Source organism: Psammomys obesus, unplaced genomic scaffold (genome assembly GCF_907164565.1).
Source record: "Psammomys obesus unplaced genomic scaffold, mPsaObe1.curated_primary_1811, whole genome shotgun sequence".
Taxonomy (NCBI): Eukaryota; Metazoa; Chordata; class Mammalia; order Rodentia; family Muridae; genus Psammomys; species Psammomys obesus.
The window spans coordinates 4,386,107-4,401,911 of record NW_026596155.1 but is presented as its reverse complement, the minus strand read 5'-3'; the positions used below and the strand labels follow the sequence as shown (position 1 = coordinate 4,401,911).

Here is a 15,805-nt window from a genome sequence, read left to right as displayed (position 1 = left end):
TCAACTTAGGCTGTAGCTTACCACCACCTCTTCCACGAGCTCTTCCTGCAAACCCTCCTCTAGAGCCCCACTGCTGCTGTTGCTGATACTGTTCCTTCGACATGGCTACTTTTATTTCGCACTAACGAAGAAAAAAAAAACAAATTATTATATTGACTCAGGAAAACAAAGTTGCTCACAAGCTTGTAGTTGTCAGAACAGGCAACACTATTTACACTCAGCTGTTAACTGTGTCCTTCCCTCCACACCGGTTTTCAATTAGTCACTGTAACGTGGGGTAATTCTCACTTCTGGCGTGACCAAAGATATGCTTGCTAGAGATCTAATACTTATTCTATTAGGTCCTACAAAAAATATATGGTAAAAGTTTACATAAAACACATTTTAATGCCGGTGTTGACACACGCCTTTAATTCTAGCACTCAGGAGGCAGAGGCAGGTGATCTTTTGAATTTGAAGCCACCCTGGTCTACAGAGTGAGTTCCAGGATAGTCAGGACTACACCAAGAAACCCTGTCTCAAAAAAAAAAAAAAAAAAAAAAAAAAGAATAAAAATATATTTTAACAAATCCCTGCTGCTCACCAATAAAAGCAAGAAGTCCACCAGTGACTCAGTAAAAGTAAAAGGCAAGTTAAGACCTTAAATATAAGCAAGAGCAACCTAGATCCTGAAGCCAAACATTACACTTAAAGGAGGTTTTTCTAAGCCACTCAATGGCTGCTTTAACTTACTTTACTAAGACCAACATTGTGGTATTTCTTTTCCATTATCTTCTTCACTGGTTCCTCTTCCTTAAAGGTAATAAAACAGAACCCACGTCTCTTATTGGTCTTGTTGTCCATAGGGAGCTCTATGGATTCAACCTGACAGCAAAAAAGAAAGACTTAGCATTCTAGTTTGTGTTCTATTGTCATTAATAACAAACTTACATATAGTAGGGGAAGGATGGCACAAAGAAAACACATTTAACTCAAGCTCTATTCTGCAGTCTTTCTCCATCTTTTTAATCTTTTGAGGCCATTTTTCAATTAGAATCTCCAATCTCCTTAAGGCCTCATACCTAATCACAAAACCGATCTTCAGTGATTTACCAATATTTCTACCTACCTCAAGGTTCACAAACCCAGAATACCACAAAGAACAATGAGACAACAATAAGAGAAACAACTCTTTCACAGACTCTGCATGTGAAAATAAAGATGTGATCTGGCAACGGTACTGCAAGCTGGAGAATATGTGGCTAACTCCAGGTAGAAGCTACAATTCCAATTGTAGATGGCTGCTGCTCCACAAGAAGGCAGTAGCAGTCTGACTTTTGCTTGTTCCTACAGTTACATAAGAAAATCTGTATCTATAGATTCTATGTGGAATATTTATGAGTACTAGGCATTCCATTTCTAAGTCCTAGCACAAAAGCCATGTATTCGTATTTAAATCAAGAGATTCCAAGGTCACAGCCTTGGTCTCAGCTTAGCTTTAATTATTAATTTAAAGGGAACGAGTAGCTCACTATTTCATGAAGTCTACAGTCTCATTAAATTGGCACCTATACATATTTCAATTGGTAAGCTACTATACTATTCTGTTCTTATTACTTTCCTATTCGTAAATGTTTCCTTCTGTATTTCGGATAACGCAATCTAGATTTCTTCCTATTACCTTTACTTTTCTTCCTTGTACTAAATTTTGATAAAAATGCTATTCAACCTAGACACAACGGGTCACTTCTGTACTCTATGTAGGACAGGCAGAAAGTTGAAGGAGAAAAAAAAGTTCAAAGACAACCTGGATTACCTAACAAGACCCTTCTTGGGGGTCAGTTTATTTCATCTATGTATCTAGTACTTTACATATACAGATGCAAACAAGGAAACTGTTACCTAATCTTCAGATCTGTTCATATCAATATCCTTATTACCAAAAATATTTTCCAACTCTGAAAAAAAAACACCCAATGGCCAAGTCCACTTAATGTGCAATCACACACTACTAATTGTGACACAAACTAAATCAAAACTCTACATACCTCACCAAAACCACCAAAGTATTCTCTTATTTTCTCTTCAGGTGTATCTGGAGAAAGGCCACCAACAAAAATTTTTTTGACAGGCTCTTTTGTTTTCATGGCTTTGGCCCTTTTAGGATCAATGACTTTCCCATTCAATTTATGTTCTTTCTGATCCATGACCTAAGGAAATTAAGTTTTTCACTTTAACATGTAAAGCTTAACCAATGTTCAGAAATAAATTACTTAAAAATAATTACATGATGTACCTAATGCCAACATTATGTCAACTGGCTTAAGATTAACTGCCAAGTCATGGGACTTCAGCTAACAGACTAGTACCCAAGTCTAAAAGTCACTAATAAAACTGATGGAGGGGAAGAACCACACCAACTGAACTGATCACTAGGTAACTATCAGCTTTAACTTAAAACAACGTAAACAATGGTTGCTACTTCCCCTCAGTCCAGAGCCAAAATAACAATTTAACCAAAGTTGATCATCATATGGACTTATTTGTCTACTCTATGCTGAGCAGCAGGGATAAAAGGGAAAAACTGCTCATCTTAACAGACCCGTAAAATAGGCACTTTCTGCCAACTTGACTTACTGTACCTTTTTAACTAGACTTTTAAAATGCCCCTCTACCCTCTGAGAAGAGTCTGCTAGGACTGAACATAGACCATACACAGACCATGTACAGACCATATACATAAGCAGGAGAGTTTTCCCCAGTCAACTCTCAGATTTCTTAAAGTTACTTTTAACTTAGAAAGGCCAGCACATGGACAGTACTTAGTAAATAATTCCTAAACCTGCCCCTCCCTTCAAAAAACATAAGGCAAGAACAGGGTATGTTAGTACAGCCCTGCTGTCAGCACATGAAAGGTAGAAGCCAAAGGTTCCAGGCGATCCTCAGCTACGTATGCAGCTTGAGGCCAGCCTAAGCTACATGGAACCTGTTTCACACGACAAAAAAGTATGGAAGAAATGCATCTCTTCTTTCTTATGGAAGGGAACCCACAAGTTTACTGGATCAAACTCTCCATGTTTCATTAATCAGAATATGTAACACACTACCTTATCTACACTCTCCGACTCTTTAAATAGCACAAAGCCAAAACCCCTTGATCGCCCTGTGATAGGATCTAACTTCAGAGTGCAGTCTACAACTTCACCAAATTTGGAAAAGTAGTCCTTCAGATCTTTCTTTGTAGTGTCCCAGCTAAGGCCTCCTATAAACATTTTCCTGTAAAGACAAAAAGCAGTATTAAAATGCTAAAAATATTAAACTTTACCTTACATTTATTCACATCAGGTAACACACCTTTTTCAATCTGCATTATTTAGTACAATGTTATTCTTACACGAACACATACCAAAATCCTACTGTTCCACTTAGCACTGCTCCTGTTCAAGTACAATACTGAGCAAGAAGCAATTTACTCATAAATATTTGCATGCCAAATAAAAGTATTAGTTTACAGATAAAATCTTAGCTTCTAGAGTCTACCAAATCTTCATTACACCCTCAGCATCCTGTCTATGCTGAGGCTTTTCTACTTTTAATAGTTCTCCCATTTGCAGAACTCTTAGCACATAAAATGGAAAAAAAGTTCTCCAGGCTGTGACCTAGCCTTTTTCATGTACAGGAGTCTTTAAGGACCAAAGTAATCAAACAGCATGGCAAACAAACAAAAAAAAAGGGGGGGGGGGGGGAGTCCGTCTGAATCACATCTAACTTAGAGGATTTACTTACAGTAGAAATTCAGTTAACAAATAATAAATGTTAGGCCTGTAAAATGTAAGTGGAAAACACCAAAGAAAAGACCAAATATAACAAATTAAGTCTCAACATACAGCAAAATGCCAAAAAGCAGTTTCTGGCAGTTGTGATCCTTTCTATATCTGTTTGTTTTATCAATAAGTTAATAGTAGCAGTAATAGAAGCAAACCTGTACCTTTTACCCTTTAAAAAAGTCAAACTGAAATCTTAGTAGCAAATTGTTAAAATTAGTCCTACGAGGGCTAAATTTTTCACTACATTTTTCATAACATTATGCTTGCTCAGGATTTTCTCATCTTCGTAACTGGGGAGTGGTTCATGAAAAAAGATGGGGAAGATAAGGCACCAGCATTCAGCTCTGAAAAGAGACTGAAGCAAGCCTTTCACACAAGGCATCTCCATTCCACAGGCTTTTGACAAACTGCTACTACAGCCCATTTGGCAATAAGATGCTCATTATTGCCTCTAAGGAGTGTTGAACTGGAGTGTTACTGAGCATTCTTACCACAAAGTTTATCTTAATGCTAGTAACAAAGCTAACTTTTAGTATAAAGAAATCCTACTTTAGGTGGCACACTGTACATTCCATTTAAAGTTATACTTTCAACCTAAACATATTATATAGCAGACCCCAATTTTTAAAACTTCCTCAAAAAGTCTAGACCTAAAGTAAGATTTATACCCATTTAGTAATGTTATATTCAAATGAATATAACCAAAACCTATTATGTACACTTTAAATGTCTGCCTTTTGCCAACTCTATGAAAAACTTAAGACTTCTCAATACACATTTCTTTCAACTGAATAATGCAACTAAAATAAAACCATTATTTAAATAACCACTGTTATAAACATTTTTTTAACCTATAGGTCAAAAATGCTCCTTTAATAAATGAAAACTCATTACCAACATTCACCCTTTCAGGTGGCAGATTCTAGCTTTTTAAAGATGAAGATACTAAAGTTACATACAAAGCAATGGCCTCTTGCTTAGATATCCATTATCAAATTCTAGAATAGAAAAAGATCCAGCTGAGATTTAACTACCTAGTAACCATCTTTGGGATTACAGAAATTTTCCACGAATAAATGAATAATTTAGATTTAATCTAAAGTTTAAAAGTTTATAAACTAAAGTTATAATAAAAAACACTGTAGAAAGGTCAACCTGAACAAGAAAATTCTGTCTAGTCAACCAAGTATCAAGACAGAATTCATTTTTACTTCATAAAAGCAATGTATAAGGGAAATATCAATTTAAAACTATTTTTATATATACCTCCTTATAAAAATAAAAACAATAGCAACATAACACATAAAATGAGGCATCTATTTCCAAGCCATGTTAACTGTTTAGAAAGGAATTTTCTGAAATATTAGATATGCATACCAATTCATAACTGACCAAATGAAGTGCTCTATAAACAATCAAAAATTTTCCCACCCTTAGCAGAACTAAGCAGAACTAACTATTCACTGCAAACACTCTTCTGTTTAACAAATGCCCTTTATCCAGAATAGTAAGTGTTCTGATCAACTTTTACATATTACATAGTACTACACTTGAAGTACTCCTTGCCTTCCTGATCCCTCTGTTTTTTTTTTTTTTTTGTTTTTTGTTTTTTGTTTTTTTTTTTAATCTGCAACTACTTGGAAGGAAATGTTTTCAGACTGTTTCTGGCAGGGTCTTACATATAGCTCTAGATAGCCTCAAATTGGTGGCAATTCTCCAGTCTCCACCTCCAGTGGAGCTGCCACAACTGAATGCCATAGCATTCAAGGAATGCTATATTCTACAACCACACCCCTGCCTTCAGTACAACAGTCATGCTTTAACAGCCTATGGATTTGTCATCTCTAGTGAGCTACTTCAGTATGTTCATCCTCTCTGAAAGTAACTTAACTTGGACATCAGGTGCATCTCAGTAGCTTAGCTTTTAAATAACATTATCTTTAGGTTTGGCTAGCAATTCAATTTGCCCACAAGCAACTACTTTTTACTTGTACATAAGGAGCCTGGTGTCAGGTTTTCCAAATCTGTGTGAAGTATAACAGCTTCTAAGCTACAGCCTATGACAAATGTATCAGTATTTTGGCAGCACAAAAGTACTCTGGATTTTTCTTCTGCTTTAAGAAAAGCCAGAGATAACCAGAAAACCCAATACATTACAAAAAACACTGTATTCTATCTTTACTGAACAGTAACTATGAAATCAACCCCATTTTTATTCTTTAAGCACAGCAAGGTTTAACTATGTAGTATACAGCCTAGTGGGAGAATGTCTGCTAACATTTATGAACAATGGGCACTACTGGAAGCTCTTTAGAACACTAGCAGGAACTTCCTCATTCTGAGATTACTTAATATTTAACACTAACTTGGATTACTTTATACAGCTGTATTTTGTGTAAAGCAAAGTACCTACTCTCTGTCCAATAGGGAGCCTTAAACAAGAGGTTTATTTTCAAGTTGCTATTCACTCCTGCAGAAATGTAAACATGTTTTAGTGAGTCAAAAGAACTTTCAAATTCCTAAGCAACCAATTTAAAACTATCAAGAAAATTTGTTCAAATAGAAACAAAATGATTCCTAATGCTGCAATATAAATTTAAATATGATCCTTAAACCAATAATCCCAATTAAAGAACTTAACCTACAAAGGCCATCTGCCCCTGCTACTCCATTTTTTGAATCCTCATATAAATAATCCTGCCTGGCCTCAAATTTGTAGCACTCTTCTGCCTTAGCCTCCCCACTGCTGAGTACTGAAGGGGATACATGCGCATCACCATGCTTGGCTGACAGTATAATTTCATTTTTTCTTGGAGGGGCAGTGGGGTTGAAACAGGGTTTCTCTGTGTAGCCTTGGCTGTCTCAGAACTCACTGTAGACCAGGCTGACCTCAAATTCATAGAGATCCACCTGCCTTTGACTAAAGTTTAACTTCTTAATCATACTTATTAACCATACAAATATAAGCAAAGTATTTCAATGGCCCAAAGAAACTATACAAGTCTATTTAAAACAGCTACTAATATGAAAGCCAATGTCAACCATAGTTACTGCACTCAGGATAGATGATTATACAAATGCTCTCAGCTCTGCAGGGTCACTCAGATAAGACTCCTTTGTAGAACATTTTAGAGACAATAAACCAACTGCCTGGTTTTATAAGCTAGTTCTACAACCTACTAACTGTAAAGCCCTAAAGGGGATAGAGCAATAATGTTTAAACTGTTAAGGTTATCAGCAGCCAGTAATAAAAATTACCTTAAGATAATTTAAAGGAAAGATTTAATAAGTTATTTATTTTAGAGGCAAACAGTCTAAACTAAAAATTTTATCAACCTGCTTTCATTTTCAAATGGAGACTTCATAAATTCAAACAGGAGAAAAATCCTAAGTTTTTACATAAAATTATGTATGTTCCATGCTCAAGTTTTAAAATACCCTATAAAACATTTAGATACCACAGGTTAAAAACATAGCCTGAAAGCACTACCACTTCTCTTTTACAAAGAATGTGTGCACAGTTGTTTACGCACATGCTCCATGTGGGTGTGCGCATGTGCTACAGGTGTGCCTAGAGCTGCAGTTACAGCAGTGACATGCATGCCAGCATCTAATAAGCATCGATGGTTGACAGAAACTGACCGGTGGTGGTGGCACATACCTTTAATCCAAGCAGAGGCAGAGACAGGTGGAGCTCTGGAAATTCCAGGCCAGCCTGGTCTAACAGTGATTCCAGGACAGCCAACACCACACACAGAGAAAACCCGTCTTAAAAAAAAAAAAAAAAAAAAAAAAAAAAGAAAGAAAGAAAGAGAAAACTACAGAAAATGCCCAAATAAATCTTAATTAGCAGAGTATGGTGGTTCATGACTATTAATACTAGCACTTAGGAAACTGAGGCAGGCGGTTGACTCTATCTAAAAAATAAAATAAACATCCTCATCTTCTCCCCAGTACATAAAGCTAATTTCTCTGGACAATGGTGATCACTAGATTTTACACTCCAAACTCAATTACTATTGTATTTAAAGCTGCTTTTCCTACCAAGTCTTTACTCTTACTCCCAATTTTGAGATAAAACAATGTTTAAACTCTTCCAACAAAACATTACCATACAAGTGTTATGTGCCTATTCACTGGCACCCTTTATAGTAATGTTATTCAATCACACTTAATTATTTACATAATTCTGGTACTGTATGTTATTAAAGCTCAACTTTTATGCTATAATAATAAACTAATAAAATCTCACTGGCATGCATTAATGAGCATTTTCTTTAGAAATGTGGGTTTATTTTAAATGTAATCACCAGTTACTTCTAAGAATGAAGCTATTACTTTTTAACACTGGAGAACTAGTGAGTAACTTTACAAGGTATATAAAAACTAACCTTGGAAATAACCTGACAAACCTTTGACAGTAACAAGACATATCTGATGTGGTTTATGGCACTTGAAAACCATTTTTTAACTATTTAAAACTGTATTAACTTCAGCTAATCAAAAAAGAACTTTAATCAGTGAAAATCTACATCCCAATACTATCTGCCATTAAACAGGTAATTCCTTCTCTTAAGTTTCCTGTATTATGCTTTTTAAAGCTAAGTGTGAAAAGAATCTTTTTATTCAAGACTAACATATAAAAAGAGCAAACATTTCAAAGCAAGCTTTTCAATTCTTTTACACTAAATCTCAGTCCTTCAAAAGGAACCCAAGACAAGCACCATAAAAACATGACTAGATTGAAAACATCTTCCCTGCACTCAGGAGGCAGAAGCAGGCAGATCTATGGGTGTCTGAGGCCAGTTGGTCTACAGAGTAAGTTCCAGGACAGCCAAGTCCTGTGTTAAGATCCTGTGTCAAAAATATTAAAAAGGAAAAGGCAGGCATAACGTCTAGCAAATTAAATGTGACAGCTTTTAAATATAAACCTTACACGCTTAACCCAGTATTCCCAACATACATACTTTTAAATAAACTCCAACTCTATAAAGTAACCTTCCACTTACCTAGAGGTTAAAGACTAGTGTTTCCTTAATCCAGAGCTTAAGGTTCGGGTAACTGAGATCACTACCTACTCACAATCTTGGAAGTCTTCTATCCGGTTATCAATTTAGATGTCAATAATGAAACCAAAAATAGATGTTTACCTTACTTTCTTTGTTTTTAGAGACAGGGTTTCACTGTGAAGCTTTTGAGTGTCCTGGAACTCACTCTGTTTGAGGCTGTCCTCAAACTCAGAAATCCAGCTGCCTCTGCCTTCCGAGGGCTGGGATTAGGCGTGTGCCACCAATGCCCATGGATGTTCACCTTTCTCAAACCAATAATCTAAATGTTCCATCACCAAGACAAATCCCCAACCCCCACCACCTCTCAATGCTTTAAAATCACAGTACTTTTTAATGTAACGAAAATCTGAAGATCATTTCCAAGACATTTATTAGTTGCTTTTTCAGTTTATCTGCTGATATTTTCTTGCCTCTTAAAGACTAAAATGGAGATACAGGATGGATTTTCTGACCCACTCATTCATGAATGCATTCATGCATGTATGTGTGTGTGTATATATAATATATGCATATAATGTTTGGTCAAGTGTAGATAAGTAGTTCAGTATATTCAGTAAAACTCAATATTTAAAGCTATCACTATGACTACTGGACAGTTATGTCGGTATGATGTTTTCTTCCCCTCTAAAATACTCTCAAGTACATAGCATGAACATACTAGTCCAACACTCCAGAAACTAAAATATGCTTACCTTTACTCCACAGGAGTAAAGCACTGACAGTAGTAACTGTCACGGCACTGGATATAAATACACAAAGAGATGAAAGCAGACCATGTAGTAAGCATTGTTTCCAGCAAACAGATCAGAAAACCAAGCAAAAATGTGTTCTATTACCTGAGAGTGCCCTTGTGGAAGTAACAGAAACAAATCCCAGGCTTCCTACATCCAGTTTAGTGTCCTATCTACTACAACTATGGTCAAATCAAGCTAGCCAGTTCTTTATCACTCCATTTCTTAGCTTGCACATTCGAAGCATACAGCCCTAAGTGAAATGGCAAAGTCATTCTGTTTTCTATGTTCACAGACATGACTTCTAACATTACCTAAAGGCTAATTAGTTATCTTTCCTAATGGCCTTAAACCACAAAAAAGTGAACTGTGAAGTATACACATACTTATCTGGCAATCTAACTATAGATATGGATGTCTTACATTCCTCAGACTACCCAGGCTAAATTATTAAGATTACATATGCACTTATTATATACAAGGTATCACTTAAGGTCAAGGAAAATGTGTCCAAGTTTAAGGTGCTGTGTTGCTTCCCACCTGCAATCTCAGATCTCAGCAGGCTAAGTATGAGGATTCCTGTGATTTTTAGACCAGCCTGGGCTAAAAAGTGAGACCTTGTCTTGAAAAACAATAGTACTGACATTTTAAAGGATATTCCATGTCTCTCTACAGATGACTCCTACTTGGGGATACAGCTCAAGAACAGAACACTGCCTACACATGTGAGGCCTTGGGTCCCATATGGGTCCCATCTCCATTATGAACAGGAAAAACACTTGACTGTTCCCCCTAAATCTGGGGCTTCTAAAATTTACCAAAGGAAGAGACTATGGAGACCCATCTACCTAGTCTTGGCCTGAAAACTCAATCTTACTAAATCAAAAGGCCAGTAAATCTGACATTATGATTACTTTAAAAGTACTATTTTTCAAAGCAATGTTCAAACTGTCCCAGAAATATTGGGATTTCTATTATACTCTCTCCCATATGTTCAACAAAAACAAGCTTGAGCCCTTTTTCAAACAAGAGAGAACAATTTCTAAAAGAATCACACTTGAGCTTACACGTGAATGGTTATAGGACCAACTGTGACACTGCCCCACAGTCTCATATTCTGACAACTCAATGAAACTGTTGCTTCCTACTCAACCACATTCTGGAGGTGGGGTTAGGGTGGGGGATGAGTCATAGTATCTAATCTGGTAAGACAGTTTATAAAACTGACATAGTATTCTAGGTTTCCAATGTTCTTTAAACTTCTGAAAAGTTTCCCCACAACAAAAAGGCTTACAACATGGCATGCACATTTCACCAGAAACTACCTACCCCCAAACAATTGGAACATTGCCGACTACACTGCAAAGCAAAATAAGAAACTCCAACACAATTTATTATATACAAAAAGTAACAGGAATCTTAAAAGTTATAGATATTAAACTAAGCGGCCAGTAAAATGACTCAACAGGTAAAGGAACTTGCTGCCTTGCCTTAGGGAGTTCAATCCCCAGGACCCACATTACAGAAATGAGAACAGACTCTCACCAGTTTCCTCTGACCTCCACAGAAGCACTGATACACAAATAAACCTAACATCAAAAACCATGTTAAAGGTGAACTCAGAAAGGCAATTTACTACAGTAATGAGCCACTGCGGCCAAACCAGTACTCCTAAACAAGGTGCTCTTCTAAAGAGAACTGTTCATTTTCACATTCAAAACTAACCGTGTCAAATAACAAATTCACCTCTAAAAATATTGTAGCAGGAACAGTGGCATATACCTACAGTCCAACACTTGGGGTCGAGATAGGAATATCAGGTCAACGCCAGCCTAGGCACGTTCAAGACCCTGTCTTAAAAACAGTACTTCAGGATGCAACCTCTTTTTAACAAAACTGCACACAGAAGTGTTTAAGAAATCAACTCTGTGATTTTTACTAACCAGTCTCATCTTCACTATGGAGACTATGTTATTAAACTGGTGTGGAAGACAAGAGACACACAGGGTGTACATACAAGGGCACCAAAAAAGTATGCTTAAAGATCTTCAATGATTTGTTCATAAAGTTTAGCATCTGCAACAAAATGGAGTTGGATAAACGGACAATTATCAAATCAAGTTAGGAGAGGAGGGGAAGAGGGCAGAGGAGACTGGCTACATAGTGACAACACACCTACAGTCCAAGAGACTTGGAGCTAGAGTGAGCCGCCCAAAGCCGCCCAAGCCTGGGCAACATAGGGAGGGTCACCAGAACCAGTGTAGGAGGGTAGGGGGGCCTTCTAAGTGCAAAACTACTTGTGTAAAACCTACCACTTCAAAAGGTCTGCCAGGGGAGAACTGCTCCATAACAGTTAAGTTATCAAGCGTTCTCCAAAAGCTCACCCCAGAAAGCTCGACAGTATTCCCTGCTGAACAAAGGGGCAATGATAACACTTAACAGTAAAAACGATCACCTTCAAATCTAAAACATGGCCAATTCAACTTACTACAACTAAGGTTCAAATAAATGTCAACGTCAGTTTAATTTTAACTTGCCATCATACTCTCCACTGTGCCCAGCAGGCACCAAATAGAATACTCATCTACACAGTATTTACAATGTCACACTCAGACCCCAGCCTTATTTTTTTTTTCTTTTATCTCTTTATCTACTTTGCCTCCAACTTAAAACTGGACAAACATCAGTAAATGAGAATAGAAAATAAACCCTATATAAAATTTATACATCCAAAATAATTTAATAAAATATAGTTTTGTACAGACATAGACAATGTACTGGCTTCCTAACCTCCAATGGGGAAAGACACAGTCCCAGGAGAATTAAAATATGATGCTAATAGCAGAGACTGACATTTTAGGAGAAGTGGGATAAAAGAATACTCGACCTACCAGCCTCCAAAGGAAGTCATGCAAATGTGAACACATGTCAACCAACTGTAATTAACATTCCAGCCAAATCACACTGAAAATAAAAAATCTGATAAGAGCTGCAGTGGGAAGCCACATTTAGCCCATCTATGAACATCACATACACAATGCTAAAGTATTTATACTGTCGGTAAAGACATAGGACTTTGCGTAAAGCACAGTAATATTTAAGGAACTGTCTACTTGACACACTACTTCAGTATAACATGCAAGACATTTTCAACACACAATGTTATCAAGTAACCTTTATATTTAGCATTAAGCTTAGAATTTAAACAAAAATATTTCAACCTAATAAAAACTAAATGAAAGTACAGTAACTTTTCTGTTTGCCCATATTTAAAAGAAAAATTACTAATTACATTTAGTTTCGGTTGGCCAAATTGTCAATATGTCATGCATTACCACAAACCACATACCACGCAATGGCTTAAATTTGCCCACAATCTTAGTATCTCTAGAAAGGCTTTATATCCCAGGCACAAGACTCAGCCTACCGTATTAATGTCTACAATCTCCTGGGACTCAATGGGCAACTAAATTACAGAGCCTCTGCATGTTATGACTACTGAAATCTTTATAAGACAGAAATAAAAGTTAAAAGTTTTACCATTCTTCCCGCTGTGCCGTCGCTGCTTCAGTGTGTCGTGGGGAGGAGTTTGAATGGCTAGGGAATTAACAACCGGTACAGCAACCAATCAAAATTCTAGTTTTAGTTTTCGACATTGTTAGGGTTAAAAACTAATTCATTTATACTTCAGTTCAACAAAAAATAACTACAAAGACAGCTAGCTACTCTCTAACTTCAAAACTCAGGGTAATAGAAAGCCTGCCCCAGTTACACAATTAACCATTTTGGTGCCTCTGTCCAAAGAACAGAATTCAGAAAGCAAAACCCAAAATGTTAAAAACTTAATTCTTCAAATATTTAACATGTATTCTTTTCTCAAATTAAGCCACATAGCATTCAAGATTAGTTCCATTTAATTAAATTCACTTCCCCTCCCACCCCCAACTCCCACTAAAGCCAGTACAACCAGTAGCAGACTGAGGAGAGTCAGCCTGAACTGAGATTGTTTTTAAAAATTATACTCCAAGTACTTTGCTGCTCCAACATCCCTGCAAGTCTTATACTCTTAACCACTAATGGAAATCACGTTTTCTAATACCAGGTTGATGACACCTTTTTTTAAACTTCCCACCAAAACTTTCTCTTTATAATAAAATAAAAAAATTTGCATACGCACAGCCCCATTATAAAAAGTATCGAAACCGTAACTCAAGATCAGCAATCTGCAATGGGAACAAGAAAATCTAAGGACCCCGATCAAGGCCCCTTCCTAATGTCCTGTACGATACTCAGCTCCCAAAGGCTACATTTTTTAACATATTAAAAGCAGCTTTTGGTGGCAATATAAAGGTTACTTCAATTAGAGGAAGCAAGTTAGCATTGAAAAATCCTGGAAAAAAAAAAAAAACAATTCACTGAACACCACAAGATTTATTGAATTTTAAAGGGTGAGTGGGCTTCTTTCAACAATAGTGAGAGGGCGAGACTGAGAAGAAACCAAAACAGGCTCCTGGGCACTGAAAAGGCGGGAAAGATGTAAAAAAATGAAGTTGCACAGAATAAGTAAGGAAAGGCTGCAATCTGTACAAACAGGCAACCCATTATCAGAGGGCGCGAAAAGGGTGCACAGGGAGAGTAACTTAGCAGAATGGGGGAAGGGCAACCGCAGCCAAGAGATAGAAGAGCCCCAGTCAAGTGCAGGCCCCATCGACCAGGAAGGGCTTAAATGGAGCCCGCGGAGCCAGACCAACGCGCCAGCAGACCGGGGGCATCGGCAGGCCCAGTCTGTCTATAGCACAAATGCGGGGCCTGTACGAGCGTGCCTTGGTGACAGCGTAAAGTGGACAGAACGAACGAGTCCTAAGGCAGAACTTATTTAAAATGCTAAAAAACCACTGGCCTGAAGCTGACGCGGGAGAAAAGAGAGGTGGACAGCCTACAGCTTCCCCAAAGCAAGAGCGTATAAATAATCGCAGCGGTCTCGGGGTGGTGGTGGTGGTAGCCCTGGGGAAAAAAAGCTTTCTGTGCGTTTGCATTTTTAAGCCTAAGAGGTTAGAAATCCGGGATCGATGGGGAAGGAGGGGGTGAGCTCCGTCAGGGCGGGAAAAAAAAATCCTGGCGGCTAAGTCGGTGGGAGGAGACCCATGGCGAGGGAGGAAAGAGGGCGGGCCGCGGAGCAGCATGGTGACGGCTAAAGGTGGAAACGTGTGATGGGGGAGGGGGCGAGCAGGCAGGGAAGGAGGAAATGCAGGCCCCGGGGAGCCCGAGGCAGAAGAGGGGCGGCCGAGCAGGCGCCTGCACTCGGGCCTGCGGGCGAGCGGGCGGGCAGGCGCGGGAGCGAGGCCTAGTGGCGGGGAGGGGGAGGGGGCCTGGCGAGCGGCTGCCCGGGGCCGCCCCTTACTCACCCTTCATCCTCCTCGTTCTTACTGGCGTCGATCTTCGCCCCCTCCGCCTCGGCGCTGCCTCCTTCGGTGCCTCCGGCCGCAGAGCCGCCGCCGCTCCCGCTTCCCGCCGCCGCCGCCGCTGCCCCCTGCGCCGCCGCCACCATGGCTCCCTCCTGCTCGCCCGCCGAGCCGCCCGCCGCCGCCGTGGCCGCCGCCGCCGCCCCGTCCCCTCCGAACTGCTCCTCCGACATAGTGCTACTACTGCCTCCGCCGCCGCCGAGACGACACCCGCCGCTGCCGCGAACCGAAACTAGCAGCAAAGTGATCCCCGCCGCCGCCGCGCGCCCGCTCTACCTCGCGAGGCACACAAGACAAGGCGCGCGCGTGGCTGCAAGGGCTCCTGCGCCTCTCCCCGGCCTGCCCCCCTCGCCTCCCACTCTCGCGCGGCGCGCACTCTCGCTCTCCCCGGCTGCACTGGAAAAGAATCAAGTAGCAGCGGCGGCCACTCTCGCCTCCTCCTCGCTTTAATGGCGCCGCCGCGGACCACCTAAAATGGCCGACGGAAGAACGGCGCGTCCCGGTCACGTGACTCCGGAGCGCGCCCTTTGCGCCTCCTCCGCCCCTTCCACCGCTAGTCCCCACCCCCCGCCCCCCACGGTCCCGCCCTCTCGTTCCCTTTTATGCTCGGTCCCACGCTCCTCCGGCGCGCGGCGCGGGCCTTTAAAGGGAACCGGAAGTGGCGTGCCCGGGAGGGTCGCGCGGGTACCATCGAGAACAAGGAGCGCCGGTTCGAGGCGGCGGCTAGAGGAGCCCGC

At 39.7% G+C, this 15,805-nt stretch overlaps 1 protein-coding gene across 5 annotated transcripts in view; it reads right to left on the bottom strand.

Moving 5' to 3' along the window:
* The window catches only part of Hnrnpd (heterogeneous nuclear ribonucleoprotein D), an 18,314-nt gene extending 2,764 nt beyond the window's left edge, over nucleotides 1–15,550 (bottom strand). For 3 of the 5 annotated variants that reach the window (XR_008718687.1, XM_055594489.1, XM_055594491.1), the window contains exons 1-6: nucleotides 15,012–15,550; nucleotides 13,147–13,203; nucleotides 3,087–3,255; nucleotides 2,028–2,189; nucleotides 733–864; nucleotides 22–121 (exon numbers count right to left, since the gene is read on the bottom strand). Coding sequence is in view for 4 of the 5 variants with exons in the window: in XM_055594489.1 (XP_055450464.1) it covers nucleotides 22–121; nucleotides 733–864; nucleotides 2,028–2,189; nucleotides 3,087–3,255; nucleotides 13,147–13,203; nucleotides 15,012–15,241 (850 nt within the window). In the remaining variant the exon portion in view is untranslated. The remainder of the gene's footprint in view (nucleotides 1–21; nucleotides 122–732; nucleotides 865–2,027; nucleotides 2,190–3,086; nucleotides 3,256–13,146; nucleotides 13,204–15,011) is intronic. The other 2 variants (XM_055594493.1, XM_055594490.1) reach the window with 2 other exon arrangements.
* Nucleotides 15,551–15,805: the final 255 nt, after the last annotated feature.